Below are 19993 nucleotides of genomic sequence, written 5' to 3' on the forward strand. Positions count from 1 at the left end.
GTGTTGTTGAGCTGCTAAAAAAAACATTCATCGACTTTCCTTGAGCATTAAAATATGTCCATTTACTTCTCACAATATTATTTATCATAGACACAGACTGCTTTTGTGCCATATCATGAAAGGGGCATTTCAGAATGTTTATCAAAAGGTGCTGTGAGTAACTTGTGGTATACAGTAAGCAAGATATCCAAGCTTGTCACAAAGAAATAAACAGCAGTAAATTAAAAACTTAAAACAGTAACTCAATCCGTCTTATGAGCATCGGAGCTTTACACTCCAGATTTCCTCTTAGTCTGAGCATGATAACAGCCTATTGGACTGATATTTTAATTACTGATTAAATTAAGTAAGGTATATTGGAAATGGGTTCTCCCATCAGTGCAAAATTGGTAGCCTACTGTAACTAATTAGGCAAAGCTAATGGCATTAGGAAGTAGGAACATAAAGGACATGTTCTGATGCTCGCTCTTTCAATTTCTAAAGTGAGTAATTGTAGAGTTGATTTCTCTGATTGTTATCTTGACATTCAAAAACCAATAGCAGCAAACACTGCCAAGGTGATTATCTTTGTTTTGGTTCTGATCAATCAGAAACTGGTAGCAATTTAACACAAGTTTTGGGCTGTGATGTTCTGCCAGCTGTTTACGTTGTGTTGCATTTAAGCGTTAACAGTGGTGAAAAAAATGTGTGTGTGGTGTTATGGTTTGCCATTGTGTAATGTAACATCAACATTTGCTATTTACTTGATGAAAACCATAAAAATGTACTTTACCGAGACAAATTGCCACAGATATTTAAGACACTGGCACATTAAGAAATAATTTATAACATGCAAGTATTAAGATAAGATCCACCTACACTTCTCCTCCTACACTGTCTGTTTTCTACACCCCAGGTGATCTGTTCATCGCTGGACTGGGACCAGGAATGTATGGCAGCTTGCCTAAACTGGTGGCTTCCAGAGAAGGCTTCCAGGGCTGTTTGGCATCGGTGGACCTCAACGGTCGCCTGCCAGATCTCCTCAGTGACGCCTTGTTTCGCAGCGGGCAGATTGAGCGTGGATGCGAAGGTACACCGTCCCTCAAATCCGAGTCTGATTTAGACTACTACAACACAAACTTCAACTCCAGCTCCAGCAGCCCTTCCTTCCTGCTCAATGCAAACAGTAGCTCCACAGCCCTGCATCCATACGGACGTCCCTCTATTCTATTAACTGTACTTGTTGCTTCATTTGCCCACTGCTAGTCAGGTCAGACATCAAACACCTCCCCCACCTACACTACCACATGTTATCGACCACATTGGTCGCCCACTGACAGTGCCGTCATAATCACCATCAGAGCAGCTTTTTTTCCCATTTTTATCCTTTTTTTAATTCATTTATGTTTTTCTGAATTTTGTGAATGTCTTTAATGTCTTATTACATTATCATATAAGAAGGTACTACAGAGCTCATCCTGAGTGACTGGTTCAGGTGTGTTAGGACCAAGACACATGTATTAATTTGATGGTAGAGAGATATATTCAGAGCAAAATGTTGCCCTACTGTAAATTTTAAAAATCTATGACATTTCTAATTGACCCTTCACTAAGCCCCGCCCCCTTACTTATTGTTGCTATGTTTGTCAAGCTTTCCATTCTAGCAATGCACATATGTAGTTTACAATGACAATTTTCTAACAAAGGATCCTTGACTTCAGACAGAATTGACAGAAGCAGTTCCTCACTTTGTTATAACTGTTGATATTTCTGAAACGACAGCAGTCATTGGCAGATTTTATTTGCTCCAGCTAGCTAACTAACATTAACTCTGTGAGTTGGTTCAAAACTCTTAGAAATATGCATTTGATGGTTACGTACATAATGTCATGTTAACTCAGTGCTGTGTTATGATGCAAAAAACACTAGCTAATGCTAGCCAAGCCCAATGCATTGTTTCTTCGTAGCATAACACCATTCATGAACATGTGACAAATGAAAACATTGAATCTTTGAGCTTCAGGTCTAAGTGGAAATACATTATAAGCTACTTTTATGTGTTTTAAGTATTTTCAGCTGATATGTTTCACTGTAACATGATAAAAGGCTTTAAGGATGAGGACTAAACTATGAGTTTGGCAAAGTCATAAGTCCCCAAACCCAATACAAACCAGGACAGTGCTGAGCCTAGACTCTACTAATGATTGAATGTGTCAATCCTGATCAAGACTTTTTCAAACATAACCTTTTAACTCCACATAATAATGTAGTTATGTAATAATACGCTAACACAATGTCTACACTGCCTGCAGCAACTTCAGCCCTACAATCAGTGTCTGTACAGGATGTGTTAATGTACAGTATTGAGTGTAGGTCATCCACGATTTGGCAGCACTCAAAGCCCAAAACACAACCACTGTAGTTACACATATAAAATTAGAAAAAACAAGTGTAAAAATACACTTTGGATCATGTTTACACATGTATAGTGCGAGTCAAACTTGACCCATTACGCTGCCTGTGTAGACAGCTGTTTATATCTAATTTGTCTGTCTGACACACAACATGGACAATTTTAATTAAATTTATTTCATAACAGAGGTTATCTCATTGCACTTTTCATATAGAGAAGGTCTAGTCCGTACTCAGCTGAAAAACCTGGCTGGAACACCTTAACTAAAGCCCAAACTTTAGGCCTTGGAGGTGATACTAGGTTACTGCTCTAAGTAGTTACAGTTGCTAAGCTATAATTGGACAATTGGGGACAGTTTGGGGTAGGGGTTTAGCAAATGGCCAATTACTGAGGGAGTACAAAGAAAAAATACAATGTAAACACTGAAAGAGTCTTTGGATGTGCAGGTTGATACCTGGCCATGACATCATAGGGCCATTGGAAATCTGGCTCAGGCTCTGCACAGACTCCAGTCCATACAGTTTAGTCTTCACAAAGCAAAATTAATTTATTTCGCCTTGATTTGCAATTGTATAGCTACAAACAAATAGGCTGTTGAAACATTTTGCGCGAGCAAGCAAATGTCACTGGACAAAATGTTTCCATTTTCCTGTGCAAGTTATTTCGCATTCTTTTGTGGTTGTTTTTGTCATCTTCTTAAGGGTTTGGGTCAGCTTCCACAACCTGTTCATTTTTGCATGAAAATCATTTTCTGTACAGCTTGTCATTCAGTTGGACATTGAGTGTACTACATGTTGTTTTTTTTACATTAACTTACAGAGCCCCATGTTAGGCAAATAAATGTTTTAGTGAATGTTTCATTTTAATCAAACAGAACAAAACATTATGTGTACTGTATGTCCTCCTAGCTGTGACAATCTGAATGGGGTTGGTAACAATGTTATTCACTGTACTGTATGTACTGCAAGAAAGTAATGGTTGATTCATTTATTTTTCAAAATAAAATCTCATCAATCACAGTTTGTTGGTCTTGTCCGTGGCATTCTGTCTCATTTTTATGTGCTTATATGGTTTATTTTCTTTTCAGCTTTTCTTTTCTTTTTTGCTGATGTATCATGATAAGTTGATTAGTCATTTAGACTGTAGTGCCATGCACTGCCTGCACTGCATCACAAGCTTTCATCACATAAAATAGATTTGCCATGTTTCTTCAGCCCGTGAACTCTTAAGTCCATTAATAATAATTGGGTCAGCAGCTCAGGTTGCGGCAATACATTGTACTGTCACTAGATGGTGATACCGCACTGCTGGCAAACATGTAACAGACGAGTATCAGCAGAAGTAACATAAAAGTAAAAGTTTAATTGTTGTTACACCTTACATTGAGTCCTCAACCAGATCAGCGGATCAATCACGAGAAATAGGAGGAGTTGCCACTGCAGCATTGTAAGTCATTTTAAGTTCCAATACTCCATCCCCTCCTCCAACTCATCATCAGTTCATTTGATCCTGAACAGCTTCTATAACAGAGCAGGTAAGTCCCCACTCAACACATTTAACTAATTTGAGTTTGATGACTTGATTTAGGCTGACACTCAGTCTGCTATTGTGAACATTTATGTACATTAATGTGCAAGCAGATACACTGGAAAATATGATTTTCCTGTTTTAAAATTTCACATAAACATGATTGATGAAAATTAAATGATTGAGTCTGAAACATAGAAAAAAAACATTACTGTCTGTACTGTCAAGTACAGTATATAGTGTCAACGCAGTGGACTAAAGTGATACTCTTTCAACTCTAAAGTTGAAAGATTTGACGGGATGACTTTGGTAGTTTGAGGCGACAATACCACTACAGGAATACTTTTACTCTTTATGGCAATTCTTCCTCATTCTCATGGATAACTCAATAAATGTGATGTTATTTAAAGATTTATATAAAGAACTCCACATGCAAATTATTCTACCAGCAATACAGTATGAACCTCGATTTCTACACTGGGAAAACCTGCTTTCTTACTCTATTGTGCTTTCCAGTATAAAGGCCCATTTTGTTCATAAATGACAAAAGGATGCTAGGAGGAAAATAAAAAGAATAACACTTTAAAACTAAACTAAAGTTTAAGTGTCCCAGTTAAAACACTGTATTGGTTGGACAGGTAAATATCTTATAAAAACCAATGCTATTTGCGTGGTTGGACACCAGCAACAGTGAGTAAGAACATTTTTTGGGGAGGATGCAGCGAACAAGCTGTAGCTCTTAACACAATTATCCATGAGGATGAAAACAATTTTTGACAATCCATGCTAACCTCATAGCCACTAGGTAATTTCATATTCAAAATAGGAGTGAAGAGACACGATTATGGGTAAAACACAGTGGAAGAATTGTCAAGAGGCAGTGGCTGTGGGTGAAACAAGTGCTATCAGAGTTCAAAACCAAAGCAGTGTTAAAGTAGGCTCTAGGTTCAGTTTAGTCATGTACTGATTATGGTTAAGCCTCCAGTAAGTTTATGTAGTATTAAACACAGTTCTGTGTTTGTCTCTGTGTGTGTGTGTGTGTGTGTGTGTGTGTGTGTGTGTGTGTGGTTGTGGTTTTGGCTGGGTTTCCATAGGTCCCAGCACCACCTGTCAGGAGGACTCCTGTGCCAACATGGGCATTTGTATCCAGCAGTGGGAAAACTACACCTGCGACTGCTCCATGACCTCCTACACTGGCACACAGTGCAATGACCGTGAGTTCTGATCTCTCTATTAAATATCTAATGTCACATGTGTACAACAGAGAATGGATGAAATCATCTCAGTGTAAAGCACACAGCCCTAAACACATCTATTGTGATGAAACCCTGATGAAATATAAAAGTAAGTAAATGTTTCGACTGGAGAGAACATTCTATGTTAGGACTCCGTTTCATGAATATACAGTTTTAGATAAGTTTTGAAATTGTACTCTTCCTGAGCTGTGCAACATACACAGACACATGGATGGTGTGTTGTCATAGCAGACATCTGTACTCGCAGTTTCTGGGTAAATTGCAACGACTGCACAACCACTCCAGAGGTTAAACTTGCATGAATTCAACATAATAACTTTGTTCACTTTGCATTATATGTTTACCAGTGTAGATCCCACAGCCATTAGCATGATGTGGGTGAATCTGTCAACACTCGTTGTTCTGAGTTTTTTTACACATTTTGAAACAGAAAATAATCTATCATTGGACTTTATCACTCTATCACTTCGATGTCGTGACTCATAAACCAGTGCTTCTGCACTAAGGTCTGTCATATGGATGGTACTGACTGATTGATCCATTCTTACTCCCAAGTCATCACATATGAACGCAGAAACCAGACCTTCCCCCAAGAGACCGCTGTTTGTTTCCTGTGTGAAACAAAAAGTCTACATTGAGTGATTTTTCTTAAGTTATGTAGGTTACAGAAGTAACATTATGTATTTTAAGTCACATAAGTAACGTAGTTATTCTAACTTATCATTGTTCTATATACTTATTTTTCTAGTTATTCTTAGTTCTCCTAAACCTAACCAAGTGTTTTTTGTGCCTAAACCCAACCAAATTGCCACGAGTCAGTGTTAAGCCTTGATATGTTGTTCAGGTAGCAGCAGCTGCAGGCTCGGTTATAGTGTTAGCTGCCAGGTGGAGTGGACACTAGCAGCTGCTCAGAAGCAATAGCTTGCCACAATGCACCACTACTCTGCATTTCAGATGTTGTAGATACATCTTTCCTTTTTATGGGAAAAATGGGATTCCAAAGTATGGCAGCTGCCATATACACTTGGCACATATTGTAGCTGTGACAACAATTTGTATTATATTTTTACAATAAGAACTGACAACAGTCCAATAAAACAAGGCATAAAAGAAATAAATACAAAATAGTCAAATTCAAGTAGTAGTAGTCTACAATAAAACTATAAAAAGCAGCAGTGGCAGTCTGCTCTGCAGGGGCTCAATGACAGCATTAATGTTGGTCACAGTTCGCAACACTCCTATGATCTGTTCTATGTGGTATGGATAATGCTTGGGACCAAACAGATATACACGCTGGGTATTTTGGGTATTTATAGTGACACCCGTTGTGTGTCCTTTTCTAAAGGATGGATGTCGATCTGGAAATAAAGACAGACAACGCAGAGCTAATGGAACGAGTCCTAGAACTTCCGTGGTCCAATCAGATGAATCCCGCACAGAACATAAATTCTCGATTCTTGAGATGAAGCTGAAATCCAGACCAGCATGTATCTATAAATCATCATCTGCTGTGGTGACTCAGTCATCATTATTTAACATCAGAAAGATGATCAATGATTAATTTATAGGGCTAATTTTGAAACAGACTTTTCAAAGTGTTTTATCATTCATGATGAAATTAAAAGATTCTTAACAGGGAAATGATGGCACAGATGTAAATAAAAAGAATGATACAATTAATCACGCATAAATAATTTATAATAAAGACTTAAAATTATTTTTAATAAAAGGCACCTATCTTTGACATTTAACGAACATTGTGAAATTTTTAAAGTAACACAATCAGTGAAAATGGCAAACAACCAATACATAAACATTTTCATTGCTTGTTCTTGCTCTTGGCATCTTAATTTTCTTTGGGTTGGTTAGCCTCCGGGTCCGAATTGCTTCGGGGTACTTGGATCCTGTTATATTTGTTTGTATGTTTAGTTATCATTATTATTATTATTACAAATTATTTCAATTCAATGTAAAGAAACTAGCTACCACTGGAAAGAAGAAACTAAATGCCAAAGTAGACCATCAACTTGACTTGCATTACTGTTATCCATTGTATTTGTGGGCAGTCACATATTTAGGGTTAGGATTTGGTTGAGCTTATTATTTATACTTTCTCCTCCTGCTCTGTTCAGCTGGGACGACATACATCTTTGGCAAAGGTGGAGGCCTAATTACATTCAACTGGCCAGCCAATGAGAGGCCAAGCACCAGGACGGACAGGCTGACTGTGGGCTTCAGCACCTCACTGAAAGATGGCATCCTGGTCAGGATTGAAAGCGCACCTGGTCTGGGAGACTATCTCATGCTGCACATAGTAAGTTCTCAGCCACATTCTGCATATTTGCCTCAGCTTGTGTTTGTTTTGTTTTCTAACTACTGTACCTGTACTATTTGGCGTGCCCAGTGTGCGCTACACGTGTCAGTTGACTTGATGCTAACCGTGACAATGTATTATACTGAAAAGACGGAGTAGCTATTCTTACTTTGGTCGTCCTTATACATACTTGTTTCTAAAAGAGCACTCTTAATAACAAGTTTTATTAATGCAGCCCTATCTGCTGCTGTTTATCAGCTGATAGAGATTCAAGCCATATGGTACATCACCATTGTATTAGTTGATAATTCCTCTCTCCTTGCTTAGCCTGGAAATTGTTCCAGTCCGCCATCATGAAGGACATTCCAAATCCCTTATTTCTGTTCATAGAGAGATGGGCAATGAAATGGAGACATAAGCAAGGATACATAAGACTAAGACCAGACTTTGCATAAGTCCTTTACTGAACTGACACACCCCTTTGAGACCGCACCACACTTTTATATCAGAACAGAATAAGTGTATAACTCACAATTTTTAGATGTTATTTATTTTCTGATTCACTATCTTGTTAAAAATAGTGGATTTGTATTAACTCTAGGTCGGATTATCCAAAGAACCATCATTTACTTTATCCATTCATTAAAAAGATTTTTCTCTTCATGATCTGTGATTTTATGGCCGATAATGTAGTCAGACCGAGGTGGAGTCCTGTCACTCAGTAATAAACACATTTTACTTGTCTGCTGTCATTGCCATTAAGTCACATCTGAGGTTAAAAAATCCAGTGAATCAGGTCTAATTTGATGTGAGATATATAGAGAGACATAAAGTAATGGTAAAAATTATATAATTATATATTTAATTAAAATAATTAAATAATGCTCGCATTAATGGGAGGGAGAGGAGGAGAGAGAAGCTCAGTGCATCATGGAAAGTCTCCCAGCAGTTTAGGCCTATAGCAGCATAAATAAGGGAGGGTTCAGGGATCACCTGAGTAGTCTTACAGCTGGATTCCACAGGGCACAGCTGCATTGCATTCCGACTGTGACCCAGTTTTGCTTTGTCCTCTGTACGGCTTCATAACGCACAGGGAGTGTATTCAGGAGCAGATCGTTTTGCCTGCTTGATAGTAACAAATTGAAATGATCCATCCTAGAGGTAACAAATGCATGGGCAAATTTTTCTACTTCTTTTTTAGACAGGATGTTCCTGATTTTTGCAATGTTATGTAGGTGAAAACAGTGAACATCAGGAAATTGCAAGTTATCTAAGATTTTATGACCTTGGCATTCTTGAAGTTTAACTGTTTAGTTTCATCTGACAGATATAATTGTGTTTAATCTGCATAACAATGGATGCTTATGGAGTGTTTCCGGAACTGAAGCAGATATAAGATGAATAGAATTGGTCCAAGCACAGAACCTTGTGGAACTCTGGGAATAACTTTGGCGTGCATTGAGGATCCAACATTAACATGTACAAACTGAGATCACGATTCAATGCATCTCGCCTCTTGATGGGAGGGATTGAGTTGCAAAGTAAAAACACATGCGAAGGAAACGTGGATGCATTAAGGGTATTGTATCCATGCCTGACTACTCATGCTCTGCTTGCAGCTAAACAGTGGACCCACTGGGGCTAGGTGTGGAGCAGTGAAAACCACATACATTTGGTAAAAATTAACAATGTTTGGTAACATTATCAATATACGTCATAGAGATATAGTCAGCATATCAGTTTGTCACTAAATGATAATAATATCTTCTCTCTGTTTTAGAGAAGCTGAAGCAGTTACAAAAACTGCACTAAACATATAACACATTTTCAAATTTCACCTAGGTGACCAGGCTTTGGAAGCATGTAGACACATCATTTTGGAGTCGCTAGAGTTAATTGATTTTGTAAATTAAACATATAGTTATGGATGTTGTCATAGACCATAAGTTACAGTGAATGAGTTTGCAAGTCTTATTGCAAAAATTTGAATTCTCAAGGAAATCCTGGTCTTTCCTTGGTCTTTTTTATTAAATTGTGCACACAAACCATCATTAATTGTGATTACACGTCTTTCTAATAAAGGAAGGAATCTGTGTGTGTGTGTGTCTGTCTGTCTGACTGTGTATTTGTAATTTGATTATGCCAGGGAGGGCATAGTGAAGCTGCTTGTGCAGGCGGGGCTCGCAGAGAAGGGGCTTATATGCTCCAACTCTATTGAGTGGTCCAGCCAAATAAAACATGATGCGTCAGTTCTCTTGCATTGTACCAATATTTTATTACCGAGAATGGGACAAGGCACCGCTACCTAACAAAACAACCTGTTTCCATGGAGGAAAACCTTCCAGTCAACATCTCCATCTCTATTCATTTGTCTATATGATGTTGCAGCTGATGTGTATACGCATACACAGAAATTGTGTTGTGTGAACACTGCAATAGAATTTTATTATTGTGTAAGTATTGAATTTGAATAAGTAGTATTCCACAAGAAAAAAAGAACAATGTTTCAGTGTTTATAATAAATAATTGTGTTTTCTCATTTCAGCAACAAGGCAAAATTGGAGTGACATTCAACATTGGCACAGTTGATATCAGTGTGCAGGAGAGCAGTAACCCAGTGAATGATGGGAAGTATCATGTTGTCCGCTTCACCAGGAATTGTGGCAATGCTACGCTGCAGGTGGATAACTGGTCGATCAATGAACACTTCCCAACAGGTACAACATTAATTAATCACTCTAATCTAAAACTAATCATTTTTATTTTACTGCTTTACTTTACAAACGTGTCTGCAATTATAATTGTTAGAAATCTGACAGTGTCAGCTACTATAAAAACCTACTGCTAGAAGATATGATAAGGCATTGGGATCATGTCATCATGAGACAGTTGAGACGGTCACTGGGCAGCATGTGCTGAGATGAGAGTGAGATTATGACATTTGTAGTTTGTATTAATATGTTCTCACCTTTTGTGTAACTGGTGCTTTTAAGCTTTTAAACCGTCTGCTTCAACAGAAGTAAAAACATGACACATTATTGAGTATATCTGTCAATGCAGTATAAGATTTAGGGTGTAACAAGACAGAACCCTGTCCATACTGTCACTGTTTCTTCTCAGGCATTTACTTTTGTGCTCTTTTGGATAATTTTTCTGAGCTATGTCGTGACATATATACACTACACTGATGCCACTCAAATTAACAACGGTTTGAAAGGTTATTATGTAATCTGTGAACATGGTAGATCTCTGTTGCTCTCCAGGAGAAACCGCAACATCCAGTCTGTTGCACGGCCCTTTTTGAATTTGAGTCTCACTTAGATGCCTATCCCTTTTACTGGCCTGGTGTGACCACACGTTTTTACAAATAAACACAGGTCACATATCAACTTAAATCTTACACCTAGTCCTTAATAGGTGTAAAGTCCTCCATAAAATAGTCAAGTGGTTGTCATGGCGCATCGTTTTGAAAGGTGGGGTAACTGTGATCAGGAGGAGCAAATTATACTGGGCTCTTCTGCGTAACCGAGCACACACAGCCTGGATGACAGCTCATTTCGGTTAATGAAGCAAAATGCAGATCACAGACTGGTTAAGTTATTAAGGTATGAATTGAAAATTTAACTAAATTAAGAGTAGATTACCAGCCCAAATAAAATATTGGATTAAAGAGTAAAAATATAAATAATAAAAGAACGTGAAAATGCAATGACTTATTTTTATTTATTTATTTTGGCAAATTTGCGTTACTTGTAACAAGTTACTACCCAACCTGCTGCAGGCGCCTCACTGCTGTCTTCAGGTAGGTTGTAATAACTGCAGCACAGAAGAAAAGTCTGTAATGTTGAGGCACTTAGCTGCCTCCAGCAAACTCGTATTTTTTCTCCCTTAACTTTTCAGCATCTTCTTTGCCTTGTGTCGGATGTTTTCTATAGGCCTAGCTTACACGATTTTTGTATGCGTTTCAACATTTAATTATGTATGATGTGGAGTGATTGATAGCCACTCATAGTAACCCTTCTCACCTAGCCAACTCCGAAATCGCTGGAGAAAAGTGGGAGGGGTTATAATGTTACAATTTCATCTGCCCGTTAAACTTTACCGTTCGTTACAGGCACCGTTAAATAACGTCTATGTTGTAGTTAACGGTTTTACCACTCGATGTCACTGTGAGACTAGCTGTAGATTAAGGTTTCATAGTTATCACCTAATCATAATTATTTGTCCTTGTATAGGTACCTTTTGTTGGTTTGTTGCTATTTTTAGCCTCTTCAGTATTGCAAACGTTGAAAGAGAGAGAGACAAACAGATGACAAAACCGTAATAACCTCTGTTAAGAATAGTGCTGTTCACTGATTGGCCATGGGATGCGTAATCGTCATTTTCTGTGACACTGTTTTGATTAGTATGGACTTTACGCCAGAGTAGCTAAGATGAACCTTACGTCTCGGTGGTGCAACCAAACATCACCACAACTTCAGTCTCAAACTAACTAGTTTCATCGTATTGTTTAGTGTGGACTTTGCACCCTAACTTAAGGTAGAACTTACTGTCACTCCATTACTCAGTGACCTCCACTGGCTCCCCGTGGCCTTCAGAATCAAATTCAAGTCACTAATGCTTGCATACAGAGTGACTACTGGGTCTGCATCCATCTACCTAAACTCCATAATACAAACTTACGTTCCTTCTCGGCCGCTACGCTCCTCCAACGGACGCCGCCTGGCTCTGCCGTCCCTTCACACAAAGCAATCCCAGTCCCTGTTGGTGGTGGAACGAGCTACCACACGCCATCAGAGCAGGGGCGTCCCTCTCTAACTTCAAGAAGCTCTTAAAAGCTCATCTCTTCTGAGAACACTTCCTCTTATAACACCTCTAACTCCTAACCTCTAACATGCACTTCCTGTGCTCTTCTTCTTCTATCCCCTACAATTATCTTGTATTGATTGCACTTTTTTGTTACTTCCTTCCCTCGGTATTTACCCCATTGATGTGAGATGTGCTGTGAGCTCTTACTAGTATTTCTTGCTGCTCTTACTAGTATGTATTGTCAGTTGTAGATCTGTATTTGATGCTCAGTTGATGCTTGTATGTTATTCCTCAAATGTAAGTCGCTTTGGATAAAAGCGTCTGCCAAATGAGCAAATGTAAATGTATAAAAGTTTAAACTTATGTCAATATGGACGTTCTACACATCGTTAGATAGAATAGATTTTCCACAATTCAAATGGTCAGTTCATTTTACAGGAACTATACACACCAAAATGTTATTTATTTGGATTTATTGCCACGAAGTGGTAAACAAGAGAGTTGAAAAATAAGTGGTGACTCCCTAGGTTTGAACTAGTCATAAAATCCATCCCATGATTATTTATATTCCTTTAGTCCATAAGGGACCACTGATCAAAATAATTAAAACGTTTTTTCCTAAAAACAAATCCAGGTTGAAATAACTAATAAAATTGGGCTTTCGTATCGGCTACAGTATGTTGATACGGGGCTCTCTCTCTTTCTGTTGTGAGGTTGGACTAGATGCACTGTCTCCCTGAGCTACATCAAATTAATGATTCAGAATTTATTATGTTATTTGATTTTCTATTTTTGATTAACTGAGTAATTAAGCAATATATATACTGGTTTAAATAATACATTTGAGAGTAGCCGATTTGCCAAAAGTTTTGTGGGAAAGGAATTAAAGGCCTGAGTTCAGTGATTAAAGCAAAATAAATCCCAAGGTATTCATTTAAATTTTACAGTAATTAGATTAGAGATCTGAAAAAACAGCTAGAACAGGAATTGAAAAGGTAGGCAAATGATTATTCAAAATATAAATATATATAGTGCCTTTCAAGTCTTCTGACCACTTAAAATGATTGATGAAATGTTTTTAGGTCCCCCACTTTTTTCTTTTCTGCAGCTACAATTTCATAAACCAGATCTTTCACCAAATACAATTAATAGGGTGCGTGTTAGAGGTTAGTGTACTGTAGATGATGAGGCACTGGCTGATAGGGCTGGCCGATTTATCAGTTTATTTTCAGTTGTGATTTTGGCTTCCAGCGATTATGAAAACAAGAGAATCGAGATAAATTATTGTGCTGTTTTGTCTTGTGTTATAAATCTCACATCTTAGGATGTGTTACAGTTTTTTGTCACTTTGGCTCAGTCGTTGAATGACTATTAAACTTTGTCAAACTATATGACTATTCATATGAACATTAGGCCTGATGTTCACATAACCATAGTCATAATTGCTTTGGCACAAATTGCACTGAAAGCCTTGCAGATTTGTTTGCTATCATATTTCTCTCAAATACAATTATACACATGTTCATTGTGTAAATCCCTACATGCTAAATAGAGCGACCAACAATCATAATAACCTGTCACACATATATAAGTTACATAATAGTTATGTGGTATTGTTGTAAAAGTTGTCAGATGGATGGACTTAGGCTAGATGGGAAATGATTCAATTTCTTCACTATTTAGAGCAACCAAACGAAACTGCTGTCCAATGTAACTGACAGGTAAAACTCATAACCAGTCAGTTCTCAAACACATTTATACTGCAAGGGTAAGACTGAATGTGAAGCGATTTGCGCTGCTGTGTTCAGCGTAAAACCACTGAAGTCCAACTATTTTTAATTGCGCTTGCGCTTATCTCGACAAAGCAACAAACCGCTGCTACTGAAAATAAGGGTTTCATGGCGCAGCAGTTCAGTAGTCATGATCTGTCTGAAAGGCCTATAATATGGAGCAGACAGGAGCAAGAGTGTGCCCGTGCAAGAGGAAGGGGCATTAGAGTGCAGGGAGCTATGGTGAGGGGGAGTAGAAGATGGATATGGGGGGCACAGAGAAAGGCAAAGACACAGAGAAATCAGGCAACAATTATAGACAATGTAATCAACCATGGCCTAAGTAAGACAGAGGCTGGTCGGAGAGTGCAGCCTAATCTGAGCCTGTCCACAGTGTCATCAAATAAATGCAACAAACGCAAAATGATGGAGTGGCTTTGTGTTACCATATCAGACAATGCAGCCGGGAAAAAAGATGGGAAAAGAGTTTTTCTAATACAGAAATCAAGGTGTTTGTGAGGTGGAAGTTAGAGAGCACATTGTTTGATGTAGTGTGTTCACAAACAAATAAAAGATTCAGAGAGTTTAACAGAATTATATTATTCTAAACAAAGACTTTAGGTAGGAAGGAAAACATATAATTTTGATCACATCAGACACACACCTGTCGGCTCCCGCTGCTAACAGTAGACTGCCAGAAACAGTGGTTATAGCCTACTTGTATTTGTACCGGGATGGCACGGTGTCTGTCAATGTCTGTTTAGTTGTGTATGTTTGGCCTGCATCATGAGGACTGATGATGAGGATGGAGAGTACCAATTGTGTGAGAGCTGTCAATGGCTTTATTTCCAGACATTTAATCAGTCCATATGTGCAGGTGCTGAAGGCAGATCTGTTTGTGCGCCACCGCAGCGTCTCAGTGCTCTCTGTGCGCCAAATTTTTTTATGTGGTTCCTTTTGCATCCCCAGTACAAATCATGTTGTATTTTGTCTAAATTTGGAGAAATACTAGTTAAGCTGTTTTATTTACATTTGAAAAACTTTGGTTTAAGAGGTACTATGGGATTTTTCCATGTCCCCAGTGTTGATCATTCAACTTAGATCTAAAAAATTACTTATAAAAACATCTATTTCCGAACATTTCATTATTATCTAATTTTTCTGTTCAAAATCTATTTAATCAAATGTTGTTTTTATCAAAATTGTTAACTTTTGTACCAAAAACATAAGGTTTTATGTTTGTCCCCAGCGACCATTGTCCACCCTGTTGATTCAGATCTGTGATTTTATAGCTCTCTTACTATTTGATTTTGACATTTTTATTAAGTCAGTGTCCACCCTGTTAGGTCTAGGTTTTGAGGTGATCAATCAAATTAAATCAAACAAAATAATTTCAACAATTGTTTGTGAAAAAATATAGATTCCTCATCTAGTACTGAAGGTCATGCTAGCCATTAAGCTTACACAGGCAGGTAAAAGGCTCATTTTAGCTCAAAATCTCCACCCTGTTGAAAAACTAACAGGGTGGAGATGTATATAGTATTTACTGGTGATTTGTCCACCCTTTTATGATATTGTCAACCCTGTTAGGCCTCTGTCCACCCTGTTATGTTGGTATTTTTCCTTCATAGTTGATTGAAATTACCAAATATTAAGTGTGTATTTGTATTTACATAGATACGGAAGGGATTGACTATACAGGCAAGAGACATTGAGTAATTCTTATTATAATTCACTTTTCTTGAGAAAAAAGTGGAAAAATAGGTCCCCTTTTCATAATGTGCACTTGTTTTCTCAATGTAATCCTAGCCTATGCTGTCTAAAAAATTTTTTATTGTAAAACAAATATCTAGAGTGAGGGACATATGGTTTCTATAAAAATGTAATTTTAGTAGCAATCATACCCTGAAAACAATATTAAACAGTTATGTCTAAGTGCTTAACAGGGTGGACATACAATAAAGGTGCCTGAGCTTGACCAATATGTTTTTCATGAAGTTAGATACATCCTGTATATAATAGAGCTTTAAAATATACTGTAGGTACATCAACTATTTATTTTTTCCAAGTTATGAAGTCCAAATGGCACCTTATAAAAAAATTACCCTTCCTCAAAAAACCAGACAAAAGTTTGCTTAGGTCCACACATTCTCACATCACGTTCATTTTTATAAATCCCACGTGTGGGTGAACACCAGCGTACCTAACTTTTTTGTGCGTAGGAAGCGTTTATACATGAGGCCCCCAGGTCTGATCACTTTTGAACATGAGTTATAGCGAACTATGTTAGTGCTGGCACTACTGCCTTACCTTTTTCGTATCTAACATAAACACATAGAACACACAAATGTGTTGCCAGTAGAGGTTGGTGTGAAGAAAAGGTAAACAGTTCCTGCAAATTGCCTGTGACAAGCTCATCCTTGCTAAAAGTAGCATTTAGAAACAGAAAAGCTTGTCAAAGGATGGTTGCTTTCATTTGTGCAGCCTGTCCTAGCCCCCACACCCTCCCCTGTTTGACACTTTCCAAGGCACACTGTGACAGCCAATTACATGCATTTTCAACACAACTGGCATGGATAGACAATGGTGACAGCATGAGCAGTGAAGCGGCATAGTTTTTAACTATGAAGGCCTGAAGTTGAGAAGCAAAATATAAGAGCTGCAAGTCAAAACTCCTGACCTTCCCTGTTAGCTTGAAATGGGAATGATGGATTGCTCAGTCCTCTGTGATGCCTTGTTAGTGGGACATAAAGCACTGTGGGTCATCCCTGAAGCAGGCTGGTACTCACTGGTACATAGTACCAGCTATTTTTTTACCTCAATTTTACTTTTTGGCGTACCCTGATTTTTTCATACACACTGGCACTTCTCACAACCTGCTGATACTCTTTTCTGCCCTCTCCATAAAAGGTTCTCTGGGCAATTCATAATGGCCCTAAATAAACTGCATTACCCAGGGGGTACAACATTTTGCTCACCTGTTCCTATTCTTTCCTGCCTGCTTTTCTTTGTTGGTGGCTAATCTATATAGTATTAAATAAACTTTACAAAGTCTGGCTCTCAGTTGTGTCATCAGAGAGATTAAGACACAACAGAGCTTTAAATGTAAAATCCTACCCTCATTTCTGTGACACACATTCGAGAGAATGGAAATTATCCAGGGATTTTGGCAGGAACTAAGGGCAACTTTATCAAGTGCCTTTTGTTGAAACATATTGAACATTTTGTAAAGTCCGTATGCTCATCACGTGAACCGACCTATTACAGCCTGCATGGGGCAGGACTTAAAAAAAAGCTTGACATGCTACGGCTAACTTTCCGATCTTGAGCAACATTGTTATGCATTAAATTGGTGTGATTATTGAAAAGTTAGTACTTTGCATTAACAAACTATAGATCAACTACCAATGTCAGGGGTGTTATTAGGATATTGAAACATTGAGGGCTTAGCCCAGCCCAGAAATCTTTGCATTTTTACCTGATAATTGCACCATTTTCTTGGCCCGTGTTAACGCAGTGTGGTGCTCTCGGGTGACCACAATTGAGGGCTCGCTGCAGTTATCTGACCACAGATTTACAAGGGGAAATTGTGGGGCGCTGTGGGCAGAGACATCCACTGCCCACATGAAACCTTGGATAGTTTCTTTCATTTACCACATGTCAAAACACAGGTAGAAATCTTGAAAGTAAATTATCAGTCCATATTGTAGATGATAAAATTATTTAAGTTTAGCAAGTAAAGCAGTCTACCAAAATTTGAAGATTTTTGTTAACTGTACTGAATTATATTAGGGATGACCCCGAATAGTCAGAGATTCAGTGCCTCAAAGGGCGGTGCCCGATTCGACTGTCAATCTCACAGCTGAGCAGTGAAACAAGGATCATGCCATTTTGGCTAAATGGGGGTGCTCAACGTCTGATTTTACAAAGAACCACCAGTTTTCTCCCAATAAGTTAATATACAGCCAGCTAAAATATAAATATCAACATAAAATGCTGTAAAGAAAAATGTGAAAAGAAAACAGCTTTTAATAAATATTTTTAATGTGCGTGAAAAAATCCACAATTGTAACCCTAACCCTCAAGGTAGGGGGCATCAGTGCACATGTGTAGGCCCAGAGTGTATGTTGTGCGTGAGTGTGTTACAGAAGAGGAACTTGCTGTAGAAACGGAGCCTTAACTTCAACGGCGTTGTTCTGAGTTGTCCGCACTTCACGGGACGTTCGGATCATTTATCACCATTGATGAACCACACAAAGAATAGTATATCGTTTTTAAATATATATATTTTTTTAAATATTGACGAAAGATGAAGTTCACAGGTTTTTACCCAAAACTAAATGTTACTCAGGGCTTAAAGTTCTCCGGCGCTGTGCCAGAATTCCGGGGCGAGTCGTTTTTTGTATTCGACAATATATAAATATGTCTGTGGAAAATATTCTTGCATATTTTTCAACTGTTGCATGTTAGGTGTGTGTGAAGTGCCAGTCTTCCTCTGCACAATTAGTGGCTCGGTGTCGGTGTATACCGAAAGAAAGGGGAGTGGCTCTTTCCGGTGACGTGGACACTCATTGGCTATTGTAGGCTGTGAACAGGGCATGGAAGTTTCTATTGGTTCAATTAAGGTGTCTCTCAAAAAGTCAACGTGTAGACGCCTTTTTTGTTTACATGCTAGCTGTTAGGCTAATATAAAGCGACGCAATAGCAGTCCGTGTGTATTTAGATAATTCTAGATCCCTCAAACTAGCAGAAAACATTGCAGAGTGGTCCTCCTCCTACCAGCTATCTCCATAGCTTTCTATGGAGGATGGCATAGACTGCACTAGGTCATTTTGCTCCTCCTAAAGGCTTGTTGGCTTATATGGGTCTCCAGTAAGCAGGCCAATGTCAAGGAAGTGTCTGGCCCACTGGATAGTGGACATAATCTCTCCCGCTTTTGAGCATGTAGGTGCAGATTAAACTCCAGAGTTTGTGGCACACTCTACCAAAGGTCGCTCCACTACTTGGGCTCTGTTTCGGGGTGTTCTCAGAAAATACGTAATCAAGGTTTTAAGGTTTAATTTAATGGTCATTTTACAACACAAGGGTTTGTAGTCCCTTTGTGTTTCACACACACAAACAACATAAAGCAAAATGTAACCAAAAACTATTCATTTTCATTGAGTGAGGGGAATGAGCTTAAGGTCTACCAGCCTGGGGAAAGAAGCTGCTCTGGAATCTGGTGGTAAGTTGGTGGATACTTTTGTATTTCTTGCCAGATCAAAGCAGGGTGAACAAGCTGTAGCTGGGGTGGGTATTGTATTTTAGTGTCCTTTAGCTCTGTGCAGGCACCTCACCTCACCAGTATTACTAATGTTCAGTAGATGGTTACCAATGATATTTTGGTTTTAATCATCTGCTGCACAGCTCTCTGGTCATGGGCTATGCACAAAACCATGCCAATATGCGACGTTTCCAGTTAGGATGCAGCTAGGCATCCTGATTGACCATCACCACATTTTATCCGTTAAATGTTGCATCATCCTCATCTATCTCTTCATCTGTAGACTGCAGAAGATGCTTAGGCTTATCAATTTTATTAATTTTCCTTGTTCGTTTTCAGTTGTTGGTGCATTGTTTTTCTTTTGAGCAGCAGTGGCTGTTTGTTTCAATGCTAAAGGGAATTGGGTCTTCCCTCTGTACGTCTTTTGGCCACATGTTGTACCACTTCATCCCCTCGTGACTACTTTGGATTACTGCAACAGATTAGCCCTTCACAATGTTTTTAATGTTTTTGTTACTTACATTAAATTCTTTTAGAAATGTGATGAAGCTACTTTACATGTGCTCACTTTGGAGGCTGTAGTTGTGCTGCTGTTTAATTTTATTATGTTACATTGAGAGGTACCTCATTTGTAAGACAAAACCTAACCTAACAGAGTAAGGT

General features: G+C 38.4%; 1 protein-coding gene across 1 annotated transcript in view; it reads left to right on the forward strand.

Annotated features, from left to right (window-relative positions):
* The window catches only part of nrxn3a (neurexin 3a), a 198669-nt gene that overhangs the window by 161005 nt on the left and 17671 nt on the right, over positions 1 to 19993 (forward strand). The window contains exons 16-19 of the mRNA XM_046062612.1: positions 896 to 1069; positions 5014 to 5133; positions 7308 to 7489; positions 10035 to 10206. Coding sequence (XP_045918568.1) covers positions 896 to 1069; positions 5014 to 5133; positions 7308 to 7489; positions 10035 to 10206 — 648 coding nt within the window. The remainder of the gene's footprint in view (positions 1 to 895; positions 1070 to 5013; positions 5134 to 7307; positions 7490 to 10034; positions 10207 to 19993) is intronic.

The sequence above is a fragment of the Micropterus dolomieu genome, linkage group LG11 (genome assembly GCF_021292245.1).
Source record: "Micropterus dolomieu isolate WLL.071019.BEF.003 ecotype Adirondacks linkage group LG11, ASM2129224v1, whole genome shotgun sequence".
NCBI lineage: Eukaryota > Metazoa > Chordata > Actinopteri > Centrarchiformes > Centrarchidae > Micropterus > Micropterus dolomieu.